At 42.2% G+C, this 19,712-nt stretch overlaps 1 protein-coding gene across 1 annotated transcript in view; it reads right to left on the bottom strand.

Moving 5' to 3' along the window:
* Positions 1–3,434: 3,434 nt before the first annotated feature.
* WNT7A (Wnt family member 7A) overlaps positions 3,435–19,712 on the bottom strand; it is a 58,947-nt gene continuing 42,669 nt past the window's right edge. The window contains exon 4 of the mRNA XM_019536955.1: positions 3,435–6,955. Coding sequence (XP_019392500.1) covers positions 6,476–6,955 — 480 coding nt within the window. The 3' untranslated portion in view covers positions 3,435–6,475. The remainder of the gene's footprint in view (positions 6,956–19,712) is intronic.

Below are 19,712 nucleotides of genomic sequence, written 5' to 3'. Positions count from 1 at the left end.
CTGCTCCAACTAGAGAGGAGCCAGACTCAGTTGGGGGAAGGAGCAGCAGTGGCAGTGGGCAGGTTTCCCCTCATGACCAGTCCTGCTGGGTGGTCCCCACCAGCCTGGGGTAGAGTGGGGAAACCTGCCTGCTGTGTCCCAGGTTGATCCTGGCTCCCCAAGCAGTAGCTCCCAGCAGCCCTGAGTGGAGTGGAGCAGGAGAGGCAGGTTCCACAGCAGTGGAAGGGGGGTCTCCCATTCCTGAGCCCAGAGGCATAAACAGAGAAGGTAAGGGGGGCATGAAAGGGGGAGGGAGGTGCCACTGAGTAGAGAAGGGAAAGGAGCGAGTGCTGTGTGGGAGGGAGATTCTTACCTAATTCAGAGAGTTAAAAAAAGTCTCTGACTGCTGCTACCATGGCAGTGGTCTGCCCACCCTGGTGGGGTGAGAAAGGCTGGATCAGCCTATGGCATCAGGAGGTTTGGTCATTTGCAAGCATCTACAATTTTCCTTGTGTATCAAAATTTAAAAAACACCAGAGCTGGTCCACTGATTGCAAATGCAAGTGAAATTTGATACTGAAGAATTTTGATGATAGGGAGCTGTACACAATGTATTGATCCCAAAGCACATGCATATATACCTTGTGAAAAACACCTAGCTATTTGGACCATTTGGCACATTTGTAATTGTTTTTGTGTCTGTGGCCACTGAAATTAACCAGGAACTATGGAGTGGTTTCTAAGGCTGTACTTAATGTGACAGGAGGAAATGAGATGAGTTGGTGTGGGAGGTATAAACCACCCCTACTTTTTATTCATTTTAAATCCATGTGTAAACACAAAGGTGCTCACAAGTAAATTTTGCTCCTTTCTCTCTCACGTTTGCACACACACACAAAGATACCACTGTTTTCTCTTATATTGGTGAAAACCACTCTTCTTTCAGGGGCAAAAAGACAAATTTTCAATTATTTTTTTTCCTACCAAGGGTAATAGTGGCTGACAAAAATACAACCCTCAGAGGTGATATGTAAGATGAATATCAGTCTACACTGTAGCCATACTTAAACAGATGAGTATGATTTCTCTGTGAGATACAAATAGTTTGTAGATGCCTGAAAGTTCACATCCGGTGTATCTTAGAGGTAACTTGCATGTGCTTCAGTAATTAAGGAGATAGTTATCATGTACATTCCCCTTGCCTTGACCTAATCCGTGAATACACAAGAGCTGGGGCATTCCTACAGCTGCAGAGACATCATCTCTGCTATGCCTCTGGCTCCTATGCAAAAAAAAATTGTAGATTCAGATTATACTTCTTCATTTATTAGCTTCATTACATATCATTAACATTTGTTCTCAGAGTTAAAATTCTCTGCATTTTGTTCATGGTTAGATTATATGGCTTTAAAGAGAACTTGATGAATTAATGTTATAGTTTCGCCTGGAAGAAGATATTCCTGGTGGCTCATTGGGACATTGCACATTTGGAAAGCTGCTTGAGGCACTCCTATAGTAAGGAAGAGTGTTTTAGTATTTAGGAAAATTATGTAGATTAATTCACTGCCAAGAAGTCAAAATGTATGAGAAATGGAAATATCTGGTGCAGTTTCTTAAATATTACAAGCCACATCTCAGCTCGCACTTCCTGGAAGTATGCTGGAAAACCAGTAGTTGACAGTTTACACGTAGGGTAGAAGCTGACTATTCCAATTCTGGCCAAGTTTGGAAACATACGTTTAGCAGATTTGTCCTCCTAGCAACAATAGATTTTTGGGTATGTGGTTGTGCAGCTCATCTTATTAGGAGCATACAACTCTGTGTGTATGAAGTCTACCTGATCTACACTTCAAAGAACTACTCAACACTGCTCACAAAGACATTTTCATGGACCCAGAGGGACAGCCTTCCATCTTCAGCTCCTTCTGTGAAAAAATGAAGTTTATTTCCTGCCCATGTGGACTTTTTACCATCTTGTACCATCTATACTTTTATCAGAGCCTGACTGGGAAAACTTTGATCCCAGAAGCTTGCAGAAAAGGACAATTTTCTTGCAATTTCCCGGTTGATCCAATAAAAGGTATCCTTTTGAAACCAGGAGTTCTTGTTTTTTGTATGTCTTCTTGTCTCAGACCAACACAGCTACCAAGTACACCTATGCACTGCTTTGTCATTTCACTGATTTGGGTGTCCTTTATGTGTATACCATAATTCCTTAAATATGCAAATATTATCTGAGGTATGTAAGCTGAATTTCCATCCAGACAGAAACTACACCCTACCCCATTTTTAAATGCAACCATGATAACAGGCTTTGCAAAGTGGTTTTGGTTAAAGCAGTTTTATATTTCCCAAAATAGGCCATTAAATCTTAAGATTATGAGATGCTTCATACATACTTTTTCCTTTTTCTCGTAATTTAGTAAGCTCAGAACAATCTTGCCATTTGCCAAATGAGCCAATTAAGCATACATTTAAAGGAGGTTTTCAGTTTAATTATTACTGTTGAAAGACATGTCTCCATTAGTTTTGTGCAAACATGGCAAAGAAAACTTAGTCATTGATGGATTCTTGTTGTATGCTGGTATTGTACCAAGTATGCAAGCTGACTGAGATCAGGATTGTTACCACCTTTAAAAAGGCCAGTGAAATACTTCAATTAAAGTCCTTTACAGTTTTCTCTGGATTGCTACAGGTAGCCTTTTAACCCCTTTGAAAAAGGCATCCAATTTTAAAGAGTATAGTGAAACGAATTGTTGTAAAACACAGTGCTGAGACAAATTACGCTGGTTCCTACGTTTTTCTTAATGTTCCTCCTGTTTTCAAATATTCAATGTATGTTTGCTTTACGAACATATCCAGGTTATTAATGTGAACATCAATCTGACACTCTGCTCATTTAGCAGAGATACAAAGATGTATTTTCTATTGAGGGCTGCATTGTTCTTAGCTGTGTGCATTTCACTTTCATTGTGCAGTTCTTCACCAAGTAAAAACAGAGCTCTTCTATTCCTTAAGACAAAGAACAAACTGTTTGGAGTAAAAAATATCTACAAAATCGTAAATCTTTCTCTTTCTCCCATTTATTCTTTATGCCATTCAAATACATGGCCAATTAACTCCAGATCCAGGATGGACTCAGATGAGCCAGATTTCTCTTATCTGGGAAGACACAGTCAAATCTTCAAACACTTTTAGGAAGCTGCAGCAAGACATTTCCCTCCTTCCTAAAGTTGCATGGTCCTTTTCACATGCAGCAACCCAACTGTGAGATTCCACGTCCAAAATAAATCATTCCTTATTATGTGGAACACAAAAAATATTGCAAATGTAGGTCAGTGTAAGTCCCCATATTTTTTACGGAAATGTTAAATTTATGAGAATATTACTTTTGAAAACCATTTAAGAATTGATAACATCTTTTCTAGTTTGCAATAAAAATAAATAGATTTTCATTGTGTATCCAGTTCTTTATTATTGAGTAAAACTGTTTAAAGAAATCTGACTTTTAAGAGTTAATGTGCTAGTTGTACACTGTGCATCACCTATGCATCAAAATATACAGGAAGCAGCAGTTTTACAGAACGCTTTCCTATGTTTGAAAAAAAACTTACTGCAAAATTAACACTTCATAAAGTAGCAGTAATCAGTGAAGAATGACAAACTTACAACTGTGGTGCATATCCAGATAGGGAAAACCAATGAATATTATTAAAGAAAAAAATCAACCAAATATGTCAGAGATGTGTGTTATTAAACCAGATTGTACAATTGTAATTAACCTCCACATTGCATGTTTTATTGAATTTTTCGTTTCATTATTGAGCTTTAGTACACAGAATTTAGAAATCCAAAAGTATAAACTCATTTTTTAATATACTACTTTAAAACAATTAAATAATGACAAGTCATAAGCTTGAAAGTAAACTGTGTTAATTTTATCTGACTTTTACTTTGATATCTCACACTGGTATTTGAACTACTGTAAAACTGCATATTATGTGGTGAGTAGTAGGTTTGGAAAGAAACACTATGTATTCAGTCATAATTGTACCTTGTGAGGAGCAGGTATTGCATGGTTTGGGGGTTTTCCTTTTTTATTTTTTTATTTTTAATGAGAGGGATAAAAAAAAACCAGGCCACATTGAGGCAACTTCTAAAAAATACATTACTGGACCAGAATCCCATAAAAGGGCCTGTATTGCTTCCATTTTTCCTTTTCTCAGCACGGGTCCCAGTCTTGCTGTTCTAACAAAAGCAAAACCTCCAGTTAAGTAAATGGATCAGACCCACTGCTAATCTGCTTATTCTCTATTCATCCCAATATGTATTGCTTTCAGTGGGAGTCACTGAGGAACACAGATAACTAGTGAATTTGTGGGTTTCCCTTTTTGTCTGCCCTCTCAAATTACTGGAGTGGGTATGATCTTGCACTTCTTACCTATGGAAGAGGTTGCCCTGTCTCAAACTGTGGAACATGCCATAGCAATTAAGAGTCCCAGCCTCAGCTCCTTACCCAAGGAAACTCACCATAGAAAGCAAAACTGTCTGGTCAGCCCCCAAAAGGCTTAGGTAGGAGCAGAAAGATTCTAAATGGGAGGAATACTTATTTACTTGCAAATGTTTGGGGAAACGGGAGGCACTAAGAAAGGAAACAAACAGAGGACACAGGAGACCTTAATGGGGCTTTGGAAAAACAGGTTGTTTAAGGTTTGACTACATGTGGTTTGGGTTTATAACTCAAGACTTTTTGGGGAAAGAACAAGGCAAATGCCAAAAACTGTTGGCCAAAATTGTAAGCTTTGTATCTTATCTGTGAGAATCAGACAATGTGTGTCATGTTAGTTTTTACAGTCATAGTCTACAGTCTTCCACTGATAAAATCAAATTTGACAGTAACACAATATAGAGATTTAACTGACAGCACACACAGCACATTTGCTAGTCATAATGCCACAGTTTAATGACTGACGCATGTGGGAAGCTAATTCAGATTTTTTTTTCTGAATGGGATAAATGAGCATTCAGTTAATACCAATCATGAATTCAAGCCATGTGACAAAACTGATGCAACATACCCTGTTCTTGTTTTGCATATTCTGCAGATTGAACTACAGAAAAAAGCCAGTTTGTACACACATCCGGAGAGAGAGTTCATTCTGCATTTTTGACACATCTACTAACCACAGCTGAATGTATCCAGCTTGCTGCTGTTCAGTCCACAAACTAATCAACCTTTCTCTGTTAAATAGCCTAAGAGTTACAAATTGAATGCCTGTTCTGAGAAAAATTACAGGTTATAGAATTATACAAGCAGACATAGTATAAATAAAATATTCATATAAAAATAGTCTCTTACAAAATATACTCTCTTATCCTATGGTTCATTTTCCAAAATGTGGAAGTTTGTCTGGAGTTTCATATTTATTTTTGATGTATTCCAAAGTGGATTTTCATTATGCTCCTTTTTAATTGGAAAAAAAGAGTATTAGTAAAGATATCATAATCTTTACCAGGTTGATGTTTCCAGACAACTAGCAGCAAACAGCAAAAAATATATAAAAGATGCCTGCCTTTGTACTTAAACATCTAGTACTGCAGAAAATATCCTGCAAATCCAACTAGTAGAAATACCCAAGTAAAGAATAATATATACAGCTCCAGTTTTTTCCTTGCCGTATCTACAAAATTATTCCACAAAGAAAGCAAGCTATCTACTTTAATTGCAGAATAGTTCCAAAAACGTTGGTAGAGTTCTTCTTTAATTAAATAAATTAATATTAGTTATCTGAATAAATTGTTAAATATTGCTATTATTCTGCCCAGATGTCCCAATCCCTGTGCTAAAATCTGCAGCACAAAAAAAAAAGAAAGCAGATAAACCAGTGTCTATGAAAAACCATCAACAGTTCTACTTGCTGTAGCAAACTGTGTGAAATGGAAAGATAGGCAAGACCAGCAGAAGCTTTTCAAAACTGTAGAAACCTAAATCTGCATACTCCACACTCTTCAGTAGCAATCCACACTGGGGTATTGTCCACCCCATTCTGTGCAAAGGCCATTTTTAAGGTTTTGTTTCATTTCTCCCACCCTACCCTGCCCCCTTATTTATAGTTACTTGTATATTTAACCATCTTTTTCTAAACAAAAGCAGTTCCCAAACTTAGACATTTTTCATTTGACTCAAGTTCCTTTCATACAGCAGTCAATGCATTAAGCTTTAGAAGTGCAGATTACTTGAGATGATTTGTTTCTTGTTCTGTGTGGTAGGTGACTTGCTTATTTTTTGTTCTTTTTTGGCTGATTTGTACAGGTCTTAAATGTGTATCCACATAAGCACTGAAATACAAGCGGAAAAGATAGGAATTTGTTTGTTATCTTTTGTTCTGGAAGAGAGCAAGTTTTTTTTGCTACAGTCTTGCGTAGGTATGTTGAACTCATGTGCAAATGTATTCATTCCCAGGGATCTAGCTAGTCATCCTCCCCAGCCACACTTTCATTTACAGGTATACACTTCTGTTCTTTCACTGCATGTATTACACTTAACGTAGCAGCACCAATGAAATTTACAGTTACACTGCCATACTCTTGAGTACTGGTGAGTGTTGTAGCCTCGACCACAACACATCAGATCACAGCCATTGGACTGCTGAGCTGTTTTGTTGCACATTCTTCCCTGTGTTCCCACACTGCCAGTGACAGGGTCTTCTTCACAGTAATTTGGAGACTTTTCTATGTACACTAAATCTGTATCCATCGGTTTGCGGTAGGACAACGGCTTCTTTATTTTAAGGAAGGTTGGACGCTTGTTTCGACTTGCCCTCACTGGTTCAACCTGAACTGCTTCATTGTATTTGTCCTTAAGGATGTAGCCCAGCTCCCGGAATTTAGGAAGGGTTGTCCAGCATGTTTTCGTAGTACAAGATCCAGATACTCCATGACATTTGCACTCTAATTTCATATTTTCTTCAAGAATCTAGAATTGAAAGAACACAGAATGAAGCATTAAAATGATAGGACTCCATCAAACATGTTGATCTGATAGCATTACAACAATTTTTTGTTCTCAAATGTGCTATTTACCATAACAGCTATTAAAAACAATGTAAAAAGCCTTGCCTGCCTACACTGCCAATTGGTTACATAACTGTGTCAGGTATCAAACTCCCACTGATGTCAGCTGAGTTTTGTCTATAGAACAAGCATAACTGCTAATCAGAGAGGAGAGTTTTGTGTAACTCTAGAAACTAGCTAGAAAAGCAAAAAAATACTGTCTTTACTAAACAAATGTCTTCACCTTGCTTATTACACATTTCTTTAGTGCTCCTGGTGTGTTTGTGTTGCAGTTTAGAAATATGGAGAGTACATCTCCCCAAAAATCCCTCCCCCTCCCCCGCTCCATTACCACTGAGGCCTCTACCCAGACGGAGGCCCTGGCTCTTGGCTGTGGGGGCTGCCTGGCTCAAATACAGGCAAATGAGATCAGGAGAAAAGACCCCTCCCCTTGTGGGGTGTGCTTCACATTAGAATCCCTGGAGTGCCAGATAGGGGACCTCCAGGCTGCTGTGCAAAGGCTGCATGCTATCAGGGATGGCAAAGAGGAAATCAAGACCTACCACCAGGCTCTTCGCCTGAAGAATGAGGAGGGAAGAACAAGGAAGGCTAGCAGGACAAGGGTGGACAAAAGAAGTCCTCATGAAGTCCAGCCGGGGGTCACTTGGACAAAGGTCATTTCTAGCCCCAAGGCAACTTGCACTAGTCACCACCCCCTAGAACTTCACAACAGATACGAACCCCTCGCAACATCAGCAGAGCCAGCAGAGTCGCTGGCTCCAGCACTCGAGGAAGGAAGGCGGTCAGCAGCCACACATTGGAAGAGATGCAGAGTGGTTGTTGTGAGACACTCCCTCTTGAGGGGAATAGAGGGCCCGATCTGCTTTGTAGCCCATGAGGTCTGCTGCCTCCCAGGGATGTAGCTGAGAGAAAATCCCTAAACTTGTCCAACCCTCCGACCACTATCCCATGCTTCTCATCCATGTGGGCACAAACAACACAGCTTGAAGCAATCCCAGCCAGATCATGAGTGACTACAGGGCTCTGGTGGCTGGGCTCAGAGGGTTGGGGGAACAGGTGGTTTTCTCCTCGATCCTCCCAGTTACAGGTCATGGGCACAGGAGGAGAGATGTATCAATGAAGTAAACAGAAGACTGAGGCACTGGTGCCACCACAAAGGCTTTGGCTTCTTCAATCATAGTCCGCACCTCAGAGACAGAGGCAGTGGTCTGTTAGGAAGAAATGGCCTCCACCTCAACCCCAACGGGAAAGAAGCTTTTTTTGACTGGATTGGCTGACCTGCTCAACAGAGCTTTAAACTAAGATTGCCAGGGGACGGGTAGACAACCATCAGAGCAAGCCCAGGAAGTGACAAACACATAAATCAGCAGGTCAGGAATTGCAATTGAACTTACTCCAACACCAGCCTAAGGATGGGAGTCTCCTAAATGCACAAAGAAGCCTAGGGCTTCTGAAGGAAGGCTTAGCTGCTTGTACACAAATGCCAGGAGCATGGGGAGCAAACAGGAGGAATTGACCCTTCTGCTAAGCAATAACAAATATGATCTCATAGGGATAATGGAGACCTGGTGGGACTCCATCTATTACTGGACCACAGGTATAGATGGCTATACCTTGTACAGAAGGGACCATGTTGGGAGGAGGGGTGGGGGTGTAGATCTCTATGTCAAGGAGCAGTACACTTCCATACTAGCTGACATTGGCACCCAAGGAGGGTGACTTGAAATACTCTGGGTTAGAATATGAAGAGAACGTGGTGAAGGGGAATATTACTGTAGGAGTCTATTACAAACTACATAACCAGGAGGAAGAGCTAGGCCATGAATTCTCTAGGGAACTAACAGAGGCTGCACGCTCTTGGTGCATGGTTGTCATGAATGATTTCAACCACCCTTACATCTGATGGAAAGAGCATTCAGCTAAATCTGATCAGTTGCAAAGCTGCCTCACCTGCATTGACAAGCTCTATCAGCTCAAGACATCCACAGGCCAACAAGGGGCAAGGTGCTGCTAGATCTGGTCCTAGCCAAAGTGGGTGATCTAGTGAGCAACCTGAGGTTTGACAGGAAGCTTGCTGACAGTGATCATGAGTTGATCACTTTCTCTATCCATCGCAAAACTGGCAAATCAGTCAGCAATGCACAAATCCTCAACTTTAGGAAAGCTGACTTTCATAAGCTCAGGAGGTTAGTTGTTGAGGCCCTGAAAGATCACAGTCTGACAGGTAAGGGAGTCCAAGATGAGTGGTCACTCTTTAAGGACGCAATCCTAAAAGCACAAGGGAAATCCATCCCAGCCCATAGGAAAGTTAGTAAAAGGGCTGGGAGACCCCCTTGGCTCAACAGGGAGTTCATGGACCTCCTGAAACTTAAAAGAGAAGCCTATAAGAGTTGGAAGGTGGGAAAAACCTCTAAGGAGGACTATGCATCACTGGCCTGTACCTGTAGGGAGCAGACCAGAAAAGCCAAGGAAAAAACTGAGTTCAAACTGGCTACAGGAATCTAGGACAATAAAAAGTCCTTCTTCACTTACATGGGAAGTTGAAAGAGAAATAAGGGCAACATTGGACCCTGGCTGAACCAAATGGGGCAGCTGACATTCAACACCCAGGAAAAAACTAATCTCCTTAATGATTACTTTGTGTCAGTTTTTCACCATCCCTAGGGGATCACCCTACCCAACAGGACACAGGATTACAAGGGCACAGGTGACCACATGCCTACATTTGGTGAAGACCTTGTGAGGTAACACCTTGAGAGACTAGACATCTATGTCAGCGGGCCCTGCTGAAATGCACCCAATAGTGCTAAAAGAGTTGGCTGACATTATAGCGTGACCAATGGCAAGGATATTTGAGAACTCATGGTGCTCAGGAGAGGTTTCTGAAGATTGGAAGAGGGCCAATTATTCTGCCTATCTTTAAGAAAGAAAGAAGGAAAGATCCAGGGAACTACAGGCCAATCAGTTTGACCTCAATCCCTGAAAAGATTATGGAAAAAATTATTAAAGAATCCATCAAGAATAGGCTAACAGAAGGCATCATCCTGAGAGACAGCCAACATGGTTTCATTATGGATAGGTTGTGCCTGCCTAACTTCATCTCCTTCTATGACCAGGTGACACATCACCTGGACAGAAGAGGAGAGGCTGATGTCATTTACTTGGATTTCAAAAAAGCCTTTGATTTGGTCTCCCATGATGTCCTCATGACAAAATTGAGGAACTGCAGTCTCAACAACCTTATGTTCCGATGGCTGGGGAACTGGCTCTGTGGTCGTACCCAAAGCATGATAGCTGATGGAACTGAGCCAACATGGCACATGGTGACCAGAGGCACCCCGTTCAGTACTTGGACCAGTATGCTTTAACATATTTATAAACAACCTGGATTCAGGTGTCAGAAGTGGACTGGTTAAGTTTGCAGATGACACCAAATTATGGGGAAGTGCAGTCACACTAGAGGTTAGGCTGGGAATTTAGGCCGGTTCGGACAGGCTCACAAAGCAAGCAGATCAAAGCCTGATGATTTTCAGCATAGAGAAATGCAAGGTGCTCTACCTCAGGAGAAAGAACCCACATCATACCTATAGCCTCAATGGTGCTACACACATTAGCACTACAACTGATACAGACTTGGGGGTCATGATTGACCACAAGATGATTATGAGCCACCAATGTGATTGCGCAGGGAAAATCTCTAACAAGACCCAAGATGTCATCCTCCCACTTTATTCACCCTTGGTGAGGCCACAGCTGGAGTACTGCATCCAGTTCTGGCCTCCATGCTTTAGGAAGGACATGGAGAAGCTTGAGAGAGTCCAGAGGAGAGCCATGCACACAATCAGAGGTCAAGAGAGCAGGCCTTTTGAGGAGGGGCTGAAAGGCATGGGACTCTTCAGCTTGGAAAAGCGTAGGTTCAAGGGGAACTTGATGACAGCCTATAAATATATCAGGGGTATACATCAGGATCTGGGAGAACATCTGTTGACCAGGGCAACCCAAGGGAAGACAAAGTCTAATGGTCACAAGATGCTGGAAGACCTTTTTAAACTGGACATAAGGAAAAACTTCTTTACTGTCTGAGTCTCCAGAGTCTGGAATAGACTTTCTCCAGAAGTGGTGCAAGCATCTACTCTGAACACATTCAAGAAGCATTTGGATGATTATCTTTCTGGGGTTATCTGACCCCAGCTGACTTCCTGCCCCTTGGACAGGGGACTTGACCCAATGATCTCACGAGGTCCCTTCCAGCCGTAATGTCTATGAAATCTATGAAATCCATGAAATAGCATGCCCTTCACCAGTACCATAACAAGCAGAGTTGGAACCTGGGACAAACCCTGCAGGAGAGTGGGAGAGGGGGCACAGGTTCTGAGAGTGAAGGCAAGGAAGGCACAGCAGTCTAGTCCATGCTCAAAACTCCTAAGCAGTCCCCAAGTGAGCTAGCTGCTGCTGCCACTGCTGCGTGCTCTGCCCACCCCAGCTGTTGCTTTTGAAGCAGCAGCAGTAGCAGCAGAAGCCTTGGACTACTCTGGAGTTCCCAGCATGGGTGTATTGCCACGGCATGGACTCCACAGGAATTTCAGCACCCCTCCTAACTTGGCACTGGAGATAAGTGCCCCTCTCCCCCTCTCCCCCTCCCCCCCAGTTAGCCTACTGTATCTCACTACTAATGAGGTTGTTCTGCAGAAAAGTTCTTTATGCTATATTTCTGGAAAGTACAATATATAGTTGTATTGAATTACATGAACCAAGCTGGGAAAATAAATTCTATTCCCAGAAATGGCAGGACACCAGCCAGGTGAAAAATTTCATCAGATTTACCAGGTGCTGATGTACTGATAGACATTTGCAGAGCAATAATTTCACAGTGGCTCATCATTCTCAAACTAGTCAGTCATATGTGACATATGGATCACCTAAGAATACTAGCATCATGCCTCAGAAGTCTATAAATTAATGCTCTAACTATGTTCTTATACATTACATTCCTGAACAGTGAGAAGATAGACGAGATGATTTAAGAGTCATAGTCTAGCAGCCGAAGAATGACAGTCTTTCTTTCAGCCCTATTTTTTTTAATTTCTCCATTTTGAGGCTATCAGTGATACGTTTCTCATTTTAATTCAATCCTATTCTCATTCAAGAGGCCAGTTTTGTAATCTGGTACAATGTCTGGAGTTGCAACCAAAACAGTAGAAGCTTAGCAGACTTGTTCTAACTCTCACACCAGTACTCCATCTTGAAATATTAATACTAGCCACATTATGGTCTATTTTCTATGTAGCTAGGTGGAGGTTTTTGTTCCCTAAATGCAGTTCACATTTTAAATAGCCTAAATTCCCTTTCAGTTTATTTCATTAACATCCCATTTACAGACAGCAGTCACTGAGGGAATAAATAGTTCCTGCAGAAAGAGCTGAATAAGCTGATGCAATGGATCAACAGTTGAAAGGACTCATGACATGTGATGAGCTTGCTGTTCTATGTGACGTATGGCAATGCCAACTGGAACTAGCTTAGGAAGTTTTCTGGTCACAGTCAGAGCTGGACACAAGCAGTTGGGATAAAAAGAACTGGCTTCATTTTAACATGACACATCAGAATAATGCTAATCAAACCTAAATACTATGTGTTTTTTGAGAAGACTGAAAATGCAGCGTTAGTTTTTGTATATTATTATGCTTGAGTTTTGTTTTCCTGATTTCTGGGACCTACTTTGTGCCTTTCTGTAGCAATCAGCTGAAAGTAAATTTAGATTCAGACCAAAATCTTCTTCCCCACCCAACCTCCTCCACCTTCTCTTTTTAATTTGGCCAGATGTAATTTTTAAACACACTTCCCATTTCATTTCTATATTCCCTCCTAATCCACTCTTCCTACCTTCAGACCATTAGCCCATTCATAGGTTGCACTCTTGTTTGCTCTTCCTCCTGCTGCTCGCTGCTATTCCAGAATCTGGTAATTCAGCAGAAGACAATTTGTCTCCTTCAGACTTCTCAAAACATAACCCTACTTGTAATCTGAGCCACCTATGTGCCACAAAGCATTTATCACAATGGAGTACTGTGATGGCAGATGCTTCGGTCATTTGTCCTGCACTAAAAAGTATATATAGTGGCATCTTCATGCAGTTGAGTTACCTCAATAACTCATCGGTGCTTTCTCAAATTCAAAACAGGAGCTATGTGGCTACTTGGAGAAGTTGAAGTTTCTGTGTTAAGGGTATCTTTCCTTGGGCCCAGACACCATAGTGCATGTCTGCTGCTTAGAGTTCATATTCAAAAACCAATATTCATCATAATACAAACATTAACCATCTTCAGGGATCCTGGTATTCTGTGATTAAAAAACCGCAAATTCTCCGATAAAAACCCCAAAATCTGCGATTAAAATGAAACACTACTATATGTATGTGTGTGTGTTGTGTGTATGTATCAATTGAACACAATGTTTTATTGAAATTTTTAAGCAATTTGAAAGCCTATCAGTGCCTCAAACAGTATAATAAAATAAATTCTAACTACCTATTAATGTTGGTATTTGATTTTGGGTTTTTATATCATGGGAAATCAGAGCTTCCACTGCCCCCTTAGCTCACAGAATGCAGGTCCAGGCCCCCTCACTCCCAAGCTCCAACCCCCAGCCCTGCTGGTGCCCCTCACTCCCCAACCACAGCCCCCCAGCCATGCTGGTGCCCCCTGCCCTCACTCACAACCCCCCGGACCCCAGCCCTGCTGGAGAAGGCCCCAGCTGCCAGGGCAAGGGGCCCAGGTCCACAGCCTCCTGTCCCCCACAGAAGCACCCGAGCCCCAGCTGCTGCCCATGGGAAGTGGTGACTCCTGCAGTGGAGCAGAGTGCAAAGCCCAGCTCCACCACCGTCATGGGCAGCACAGCCAGAGCAGAGCCCATGGCAGGGTGGTACAGACTGTCCTTTGCAGGCTTGGGGGAGAAGGAGGCAGCTCCCCACCATTGCATGCGCTCCTGGGGGAGCAAAGGAGACCTGTGCCCCCCAGATCTGTGCATGGGGCAGGGGCAGGTGTGGGGGTCGGCTGCCTGCTATGGGCTCAGGCTCAACACCCTGCTGCCCTCCCCTAGGGCCTCCGCAGCCCCAGGCAGGACCTGGTGTGACTGGACAAAGCAGGGCCGGGTGAGGAAGCTCTTTGCTGCTGCAAGCACTACCCTGGCAACATGTCCCCTAACTGCCCCACAGCAGCAAGGGGCACAACCCCATGCCACCACTCCTGCTGCTGCCAGCCGGGCACAGAGCACCTCACCAGGGTGACAAGGGGCTTGCAGCAGCAAGGAGCTTCCAAGCCCAGCCCACTCTGCCCTGCTGCACTATGTCCTACCACTGGGCTGCAGAGGCCCTGAGGGAGGGCAGCCGGGTGGGGAGCTTAAACCCATAATGGGCAACCCGCCCTGGACACAAATCTGGGGGGCACATGCCCCCATGCTCCTCCAGGAATGGACACAGTGGTGGGGAGCAAACTGCACCCCCCCAGGTGAGCCACTCATGGCCCTGACCCACCCCCTGCCTGTGCCCTGAGGCCACGTGTTTTGGCCTCAGACCCCAAGCCCTATTCACCACCCAGCTGGGCAGCAGCCCCAGTCCCAGCCCCAGCCTTGACCTTCCCAACTCCTTCCCTCCATATGAAGGCTTCAATTCCTGCCCTCCCTGCTCCCTGACCAGACTTACCTGCAGGAGCTGCTCTCCAGGCTGCCAGGCTGCCTGTGCCCCCTGCCTGATCACCCTCCTCCAACTGCTCCCAGCCCCTTGCAAGCTGGAACTCTGGTAGCCTGCACAGAGTTCTTTGCAAAACTGCAAAATCTCCAGGTTTATCCATTAAACTGAGAATTCTATGTTTTTCTTAAGGAGAAAACCCATATTTTTCTCTGTTTTTCCATGGGAAATGGAAAACCCAGATCCCTGATCATCTTTCAGGAAAAGTGAGATTTGTTCCTTGAATGATTTTGCCAATGACTGAAATTTTTACCTTAGATTAAGAATTGTAATATAGCTTTACATCACTGGATTCAATAATAACCATTTGTTGTTACATAAGAGGGCCATAAGTATCTGAAATATTGTTTGATACCCTGACTAAAGCCAGAAAATGTCTTTCTTCTAAGAGTACTCCAGTGTTGAACACTTATTATAAGGCATTAGAGAGAAAAATTAAGTTATTAGCAAAAATGAGGAAATCCTTCAATTTTGGTAGAGAACAAAGAAAGTGGTCTCACCACTTCCACATAGCACTCACAGCAAATAGCATCACAGAGAAGACTCTGAGGATGAAATTTTGCCCCATTTCAGAGAAAGAGAAAAAGGTAACCCATGTTACTTTCTACTGGGAGCAGGAATGTGACAAAATCCTTGAACAACTTCCAAAATCCCCTGGTTCACATAAGGATGTCATATGAGAAAAACACATTTTCCTTACAAGAACCCTGGGTCATGTGAGAGATTGGCCATTATGCTACAGACTAATAGCATAAATCTAAAACATATAAAAATACATCAGTTAACAGTTGAACTGATTAGAGACCAAACTATTGTCAAGCAAGGTTTTATTTAAAAAAACCCTGACTTTGAAAAGAGCAATAGATATTGCAGATCTAGTGAAATCTGTGCTTTACAAATAAGGCTTAACAATTACTAAAGTAATTTATGTTGATCTGATTAACAATGACTATTACAGCCTAAAGACCAGGATAAATAAATAGCAGAGAGTAGGTCTGCTTGCAAGATAATGTGAAGGTTCAAGCACAAGGGTAGTGGTTTTATGCCTGTAATAAGAGCTGCCACTTTTTCAGAGGTGTGATTCTCTAAAAAGAAAATAGATTAGAAACAAACACTTGGAGCATACAGTGATAATGATGTAGAAACAGTTTTTTGACTAGCTTAATAAATTTACAAAGCAAGGATGAGTTTGTGAAAGTGGAGATATGTGCAAAAGAAGTGAATTTCAAAATAGATACGGGAGCTGAATACTCCAGTCATAAGATATAAAATATAAGTGACCACCCAGTGTTAAAACTCAGTGTGGTTTATGTAAGTAGTATATCTAGAAGTCACATGTGAAGTTCACATGTCTGTGAAAAGACAGATTTCACTCAAGTCCCAAAGAAGTGGAGGGGGAAGCTTGCACACAACGGCTGCCACTGCCATCCACCACCCTGAGTCACTGCTCCGCATGTGGCCGCTGCTCCAGGACCAGCTGCCATCCCTCACCTCACCCCACCTTCCCACCCCTCCACCCTTGCTCTGGGACGAGCCATTGCTCCGGTTTCAAAAATCCAGAGTTTTCAGATTTCTGGCGTGTGCTCGGTCCTGAGCATGCCAGATTTATGAGGTTATACTATAAAGCAAAAAAAAAATGGTAGTAACTTTTTAAAAACAACTGTAAAGGTCATGGCTATACAATAGTGTGATTATATGTGGGTGACCAGGTTTGGTCTAAAAAACTAAATCTCAAATTCATTACAGTTAAGTGATTCACTTAGAAAACTGCTTGAGATGTAGTACCTAATGGGTACATCTACATAAGATGCTTAATACACAGTAGACTAATTCTACTGTGCATTAGTGCATCACAGCAAAAACCATACTAATGCACAGTAGAATTACTCTACTGTACGTTAAGTGTCATGAAAAGACAGTGCACCATTGCTACTGTGCAGTAATACCACTACTGTGCATTTAGTTAGTACCTCATACTAGAGATACTAAACTTAATGTGCAGTAGCAACAGAGCATTAATGCACATGTAGACATGCCCAGTGACTAGGAATCAAATGAGCCAGATTCTATATATTATCAATTGCTGTAGGTCATAGATGTTTTTTCAACGTAACTGACCGGTTGTGAATGCTTCTAAATCACCCACTGAAACAGAACTATGTTCACATTGAAAACAGGTCTTTGCAATTGCTTTATTGTGTTCAACCATTCAATCACTGGAAATCATATTAACTATATCCTGCTGCAAAATCCTACCAAAATGATCTGACTTCAGAATTGCTAAATTGTAAAACCACTTTTTAAATGTGAAAAGTGAGTTCAGTAAAAAGCTGCTTACATCAGACATTTCAGGAGAAATCCTAAAAATAGGGAACTTTCTGGAAACAGAATACTGTTTTAAAATGTGTTAAGATGCACAAAATGATCTAACTTTGCAGCTTTAGAGAGTAAGTCTAGATGGATGTGTTAGACTAGGCACAAGTATCTCAAAGAAAAAAAAATCCTACGGGGGATAGAGATGCATATTCTATATGAAGGACATCTTGTCACAATACTGAACACCATGAGATCAGAAGTCCTAAGCTTAGTACAGAGCCCCCTCTGCATTGAGAAGTGTAAGGAGAGCCTAAAATGCCCATTTCTGGCCAGCCATGAATACTGCTATCAAAAGGTAGCTATGAGTGAAGTCTATGAGAAAAAATGAAAGAAGTTTTGAAGCACAGTGGTCATCCTTTGCCTAAAGACAGGAACAATCTATTTGAATTAAACAGGAAAGACTACCTCTTATGAGGGGACTGCTACTAAACATTTTAGCTGGGCAGTTTCAATATGCATTATTTAGCAATTTAATAACATATTTTAAACTGACATTGCATGGCAACCTAACTGCACATGATACTAGGACTGGATCATTTCAGCCAGCATCTTTTGTATACCTGCTTAAACACACCACACCAAGCCTTTCCTCTGCATAACCATAAGGTTTGGTGTAAGAAGTCAGTGCAAAATGCAAATTGTGACAAAGAATAAACAATCAGTATCTAACAAAGCGCTTGAACCCAATACCACAAATCCTTAAGTAACATAATCAGAATAAAGTTAACAAAACACACAGAAATAATACTAGGATAAGAATGCAAAACAGTTATCCCCATTGCAAGGGCAAGGAAAGTCCTTGTTCAAATAGAAAGTATCTGGCAACCTGCCAAATAAAAGCTATATTGCAGGATCTTGTGTCACTCTTAAGCATCAGGTTTTTATAGGAATAGAAGACATTTAAAAAGAAATCAATCATATTGGTAGTGGTGGAGTGACGTAGCCATGATAGTCCAGGAAGTACGCAAGATGCAAGGATTTCTGTGGCTGATATCTTGTATTAAATCTTTTATCAACTTCATGGTTGGATAGACTTAGATAAACTTTTAAATGCAATGCCTTCTTCAGGTGACAAGCATACATTGGCTCACTCATCCCCAATGGTATTAAAAATGATGATAGAAGTAACCTACTATTATGTAAAACAGCAAGTGGTTTGGGTTTTTTTTCAAAAGAATAATATTAACTTCTTTGGGATATAAGAACTGTAATAAATAATCAAACTTCATCAAAAATTATCTGTTTCCCTCAGACAAATTATTTCTCCCTGGGCCTATCTGTTCACCTGCTTATGTGCTTAAAGAGACAGTCAGTCCTCAGAGCTTTTTCCTAGTTAATCTTTTGGGAATTATTACTTGAATATTTGTTTGCATGCTATCCTGCAACAGTCAGGTGCAGAGAGTTCTTTTTTTTATTTTATACTATTTTAGCTATTTTATATATATATTGTCCTTAAATATCAGTTTTCCCTTTTCCTTTACATTATGGAAAATAACCCATTCATAATAGCCGATTTTCCAAGTACACCATCTTTTTCTCTGTTATCCAAAAAAATTCAAGAAATTAATTAGGACTATGTAAATATATAGCTTCATAGTGCTTAGGGCCGGAAGGGACCTAAACAGATCATCAGGTCTGGCCCCCTGCCACAGGCAGGAACGGGTGCTGGGGTCATATCACTCCAGCCAAATATCTGTCTAGCCTCCTTTTAAAGACCCCTAAGGTAGGAGAGTGCACCACCTCACCTGGGAGCCCATTCCAGAGCCTGGCAGCCCGAACTGTAAAGTAATGTCTCCTGATGTCCAGCCTGAACCTTCTCTCTAACAATTTGTGTCCATTATTCCTAGTAAAAATTACACTATGAAATGCCATTTCTGTAGGCATGTCCAGATGAGAGTGCACATGGGCAACTGGTGCCTCCTGAGTCAGAGAGGGCACTTGCTCTCCTCCCCCCAGTGGCCAGTCGGCAACCAGAGGGTGGGGTCCCCCCCCCGGTTGGTGTGATCAGCCATGGGGGGACTGCGGAGATCATTTCTTCTGGCACACCTACTCTCCAGCCAGCGCTCTCAAGGGGGACACCAGTGCTCTCGCCTGTCCCTCCTGCCATTGCCTAAGCAGGAAATGCTGCTGTTTGGGGGTGCGCCAGTGCTTTCAGGGGGTGCACACGCACCCCTGTGCACCCCCTACATGTCACCGTTGAGTATGCATGTGCAGTTTGCAGGCACTGCAAACTGCATGTGGTGCATGTGCATTTATTTGCCACACTACAAATTTGCAGCATGGTGCCAAAATTTCATACCAGAAACTTCCAGTATAAAAAAAAAGGCTGCAAAAAAAAAAAAAAAGGCGGTGTGGTACATGTTCCAGGAGTGGGTACTGAAGTAACTGGGTTCTCCAGGGTGATGCTCTGGCTGCCAGCCAGAATGTCTCCCCTGCTGTACCTGTCAGACCTGACCTTTAACACTTTTCTTTCCCCCCACCCCCCACCATTTTTGCCCTTTCATAGTTTCATAGTTTCTAGGGTCGGAAGGGACCTGAG

This window comes from Crocodylus porosus, unplaced genomic scaffold, assembly GCF_001723895.1.
Source record: "Crocodylus porosus isolate Cpor-Errol unplaced genomic scaffold, CroPor_comp1, whole genome shotgun sequence".
NCBI lineage: Eukaryota > Metazoa > Chordata > Crocodylia > Crocodylidae > Crocodylus > Crocodylus porosus.
This window is presented reverse-complemented; position numbering and strand designations above follow the sequence as displayed.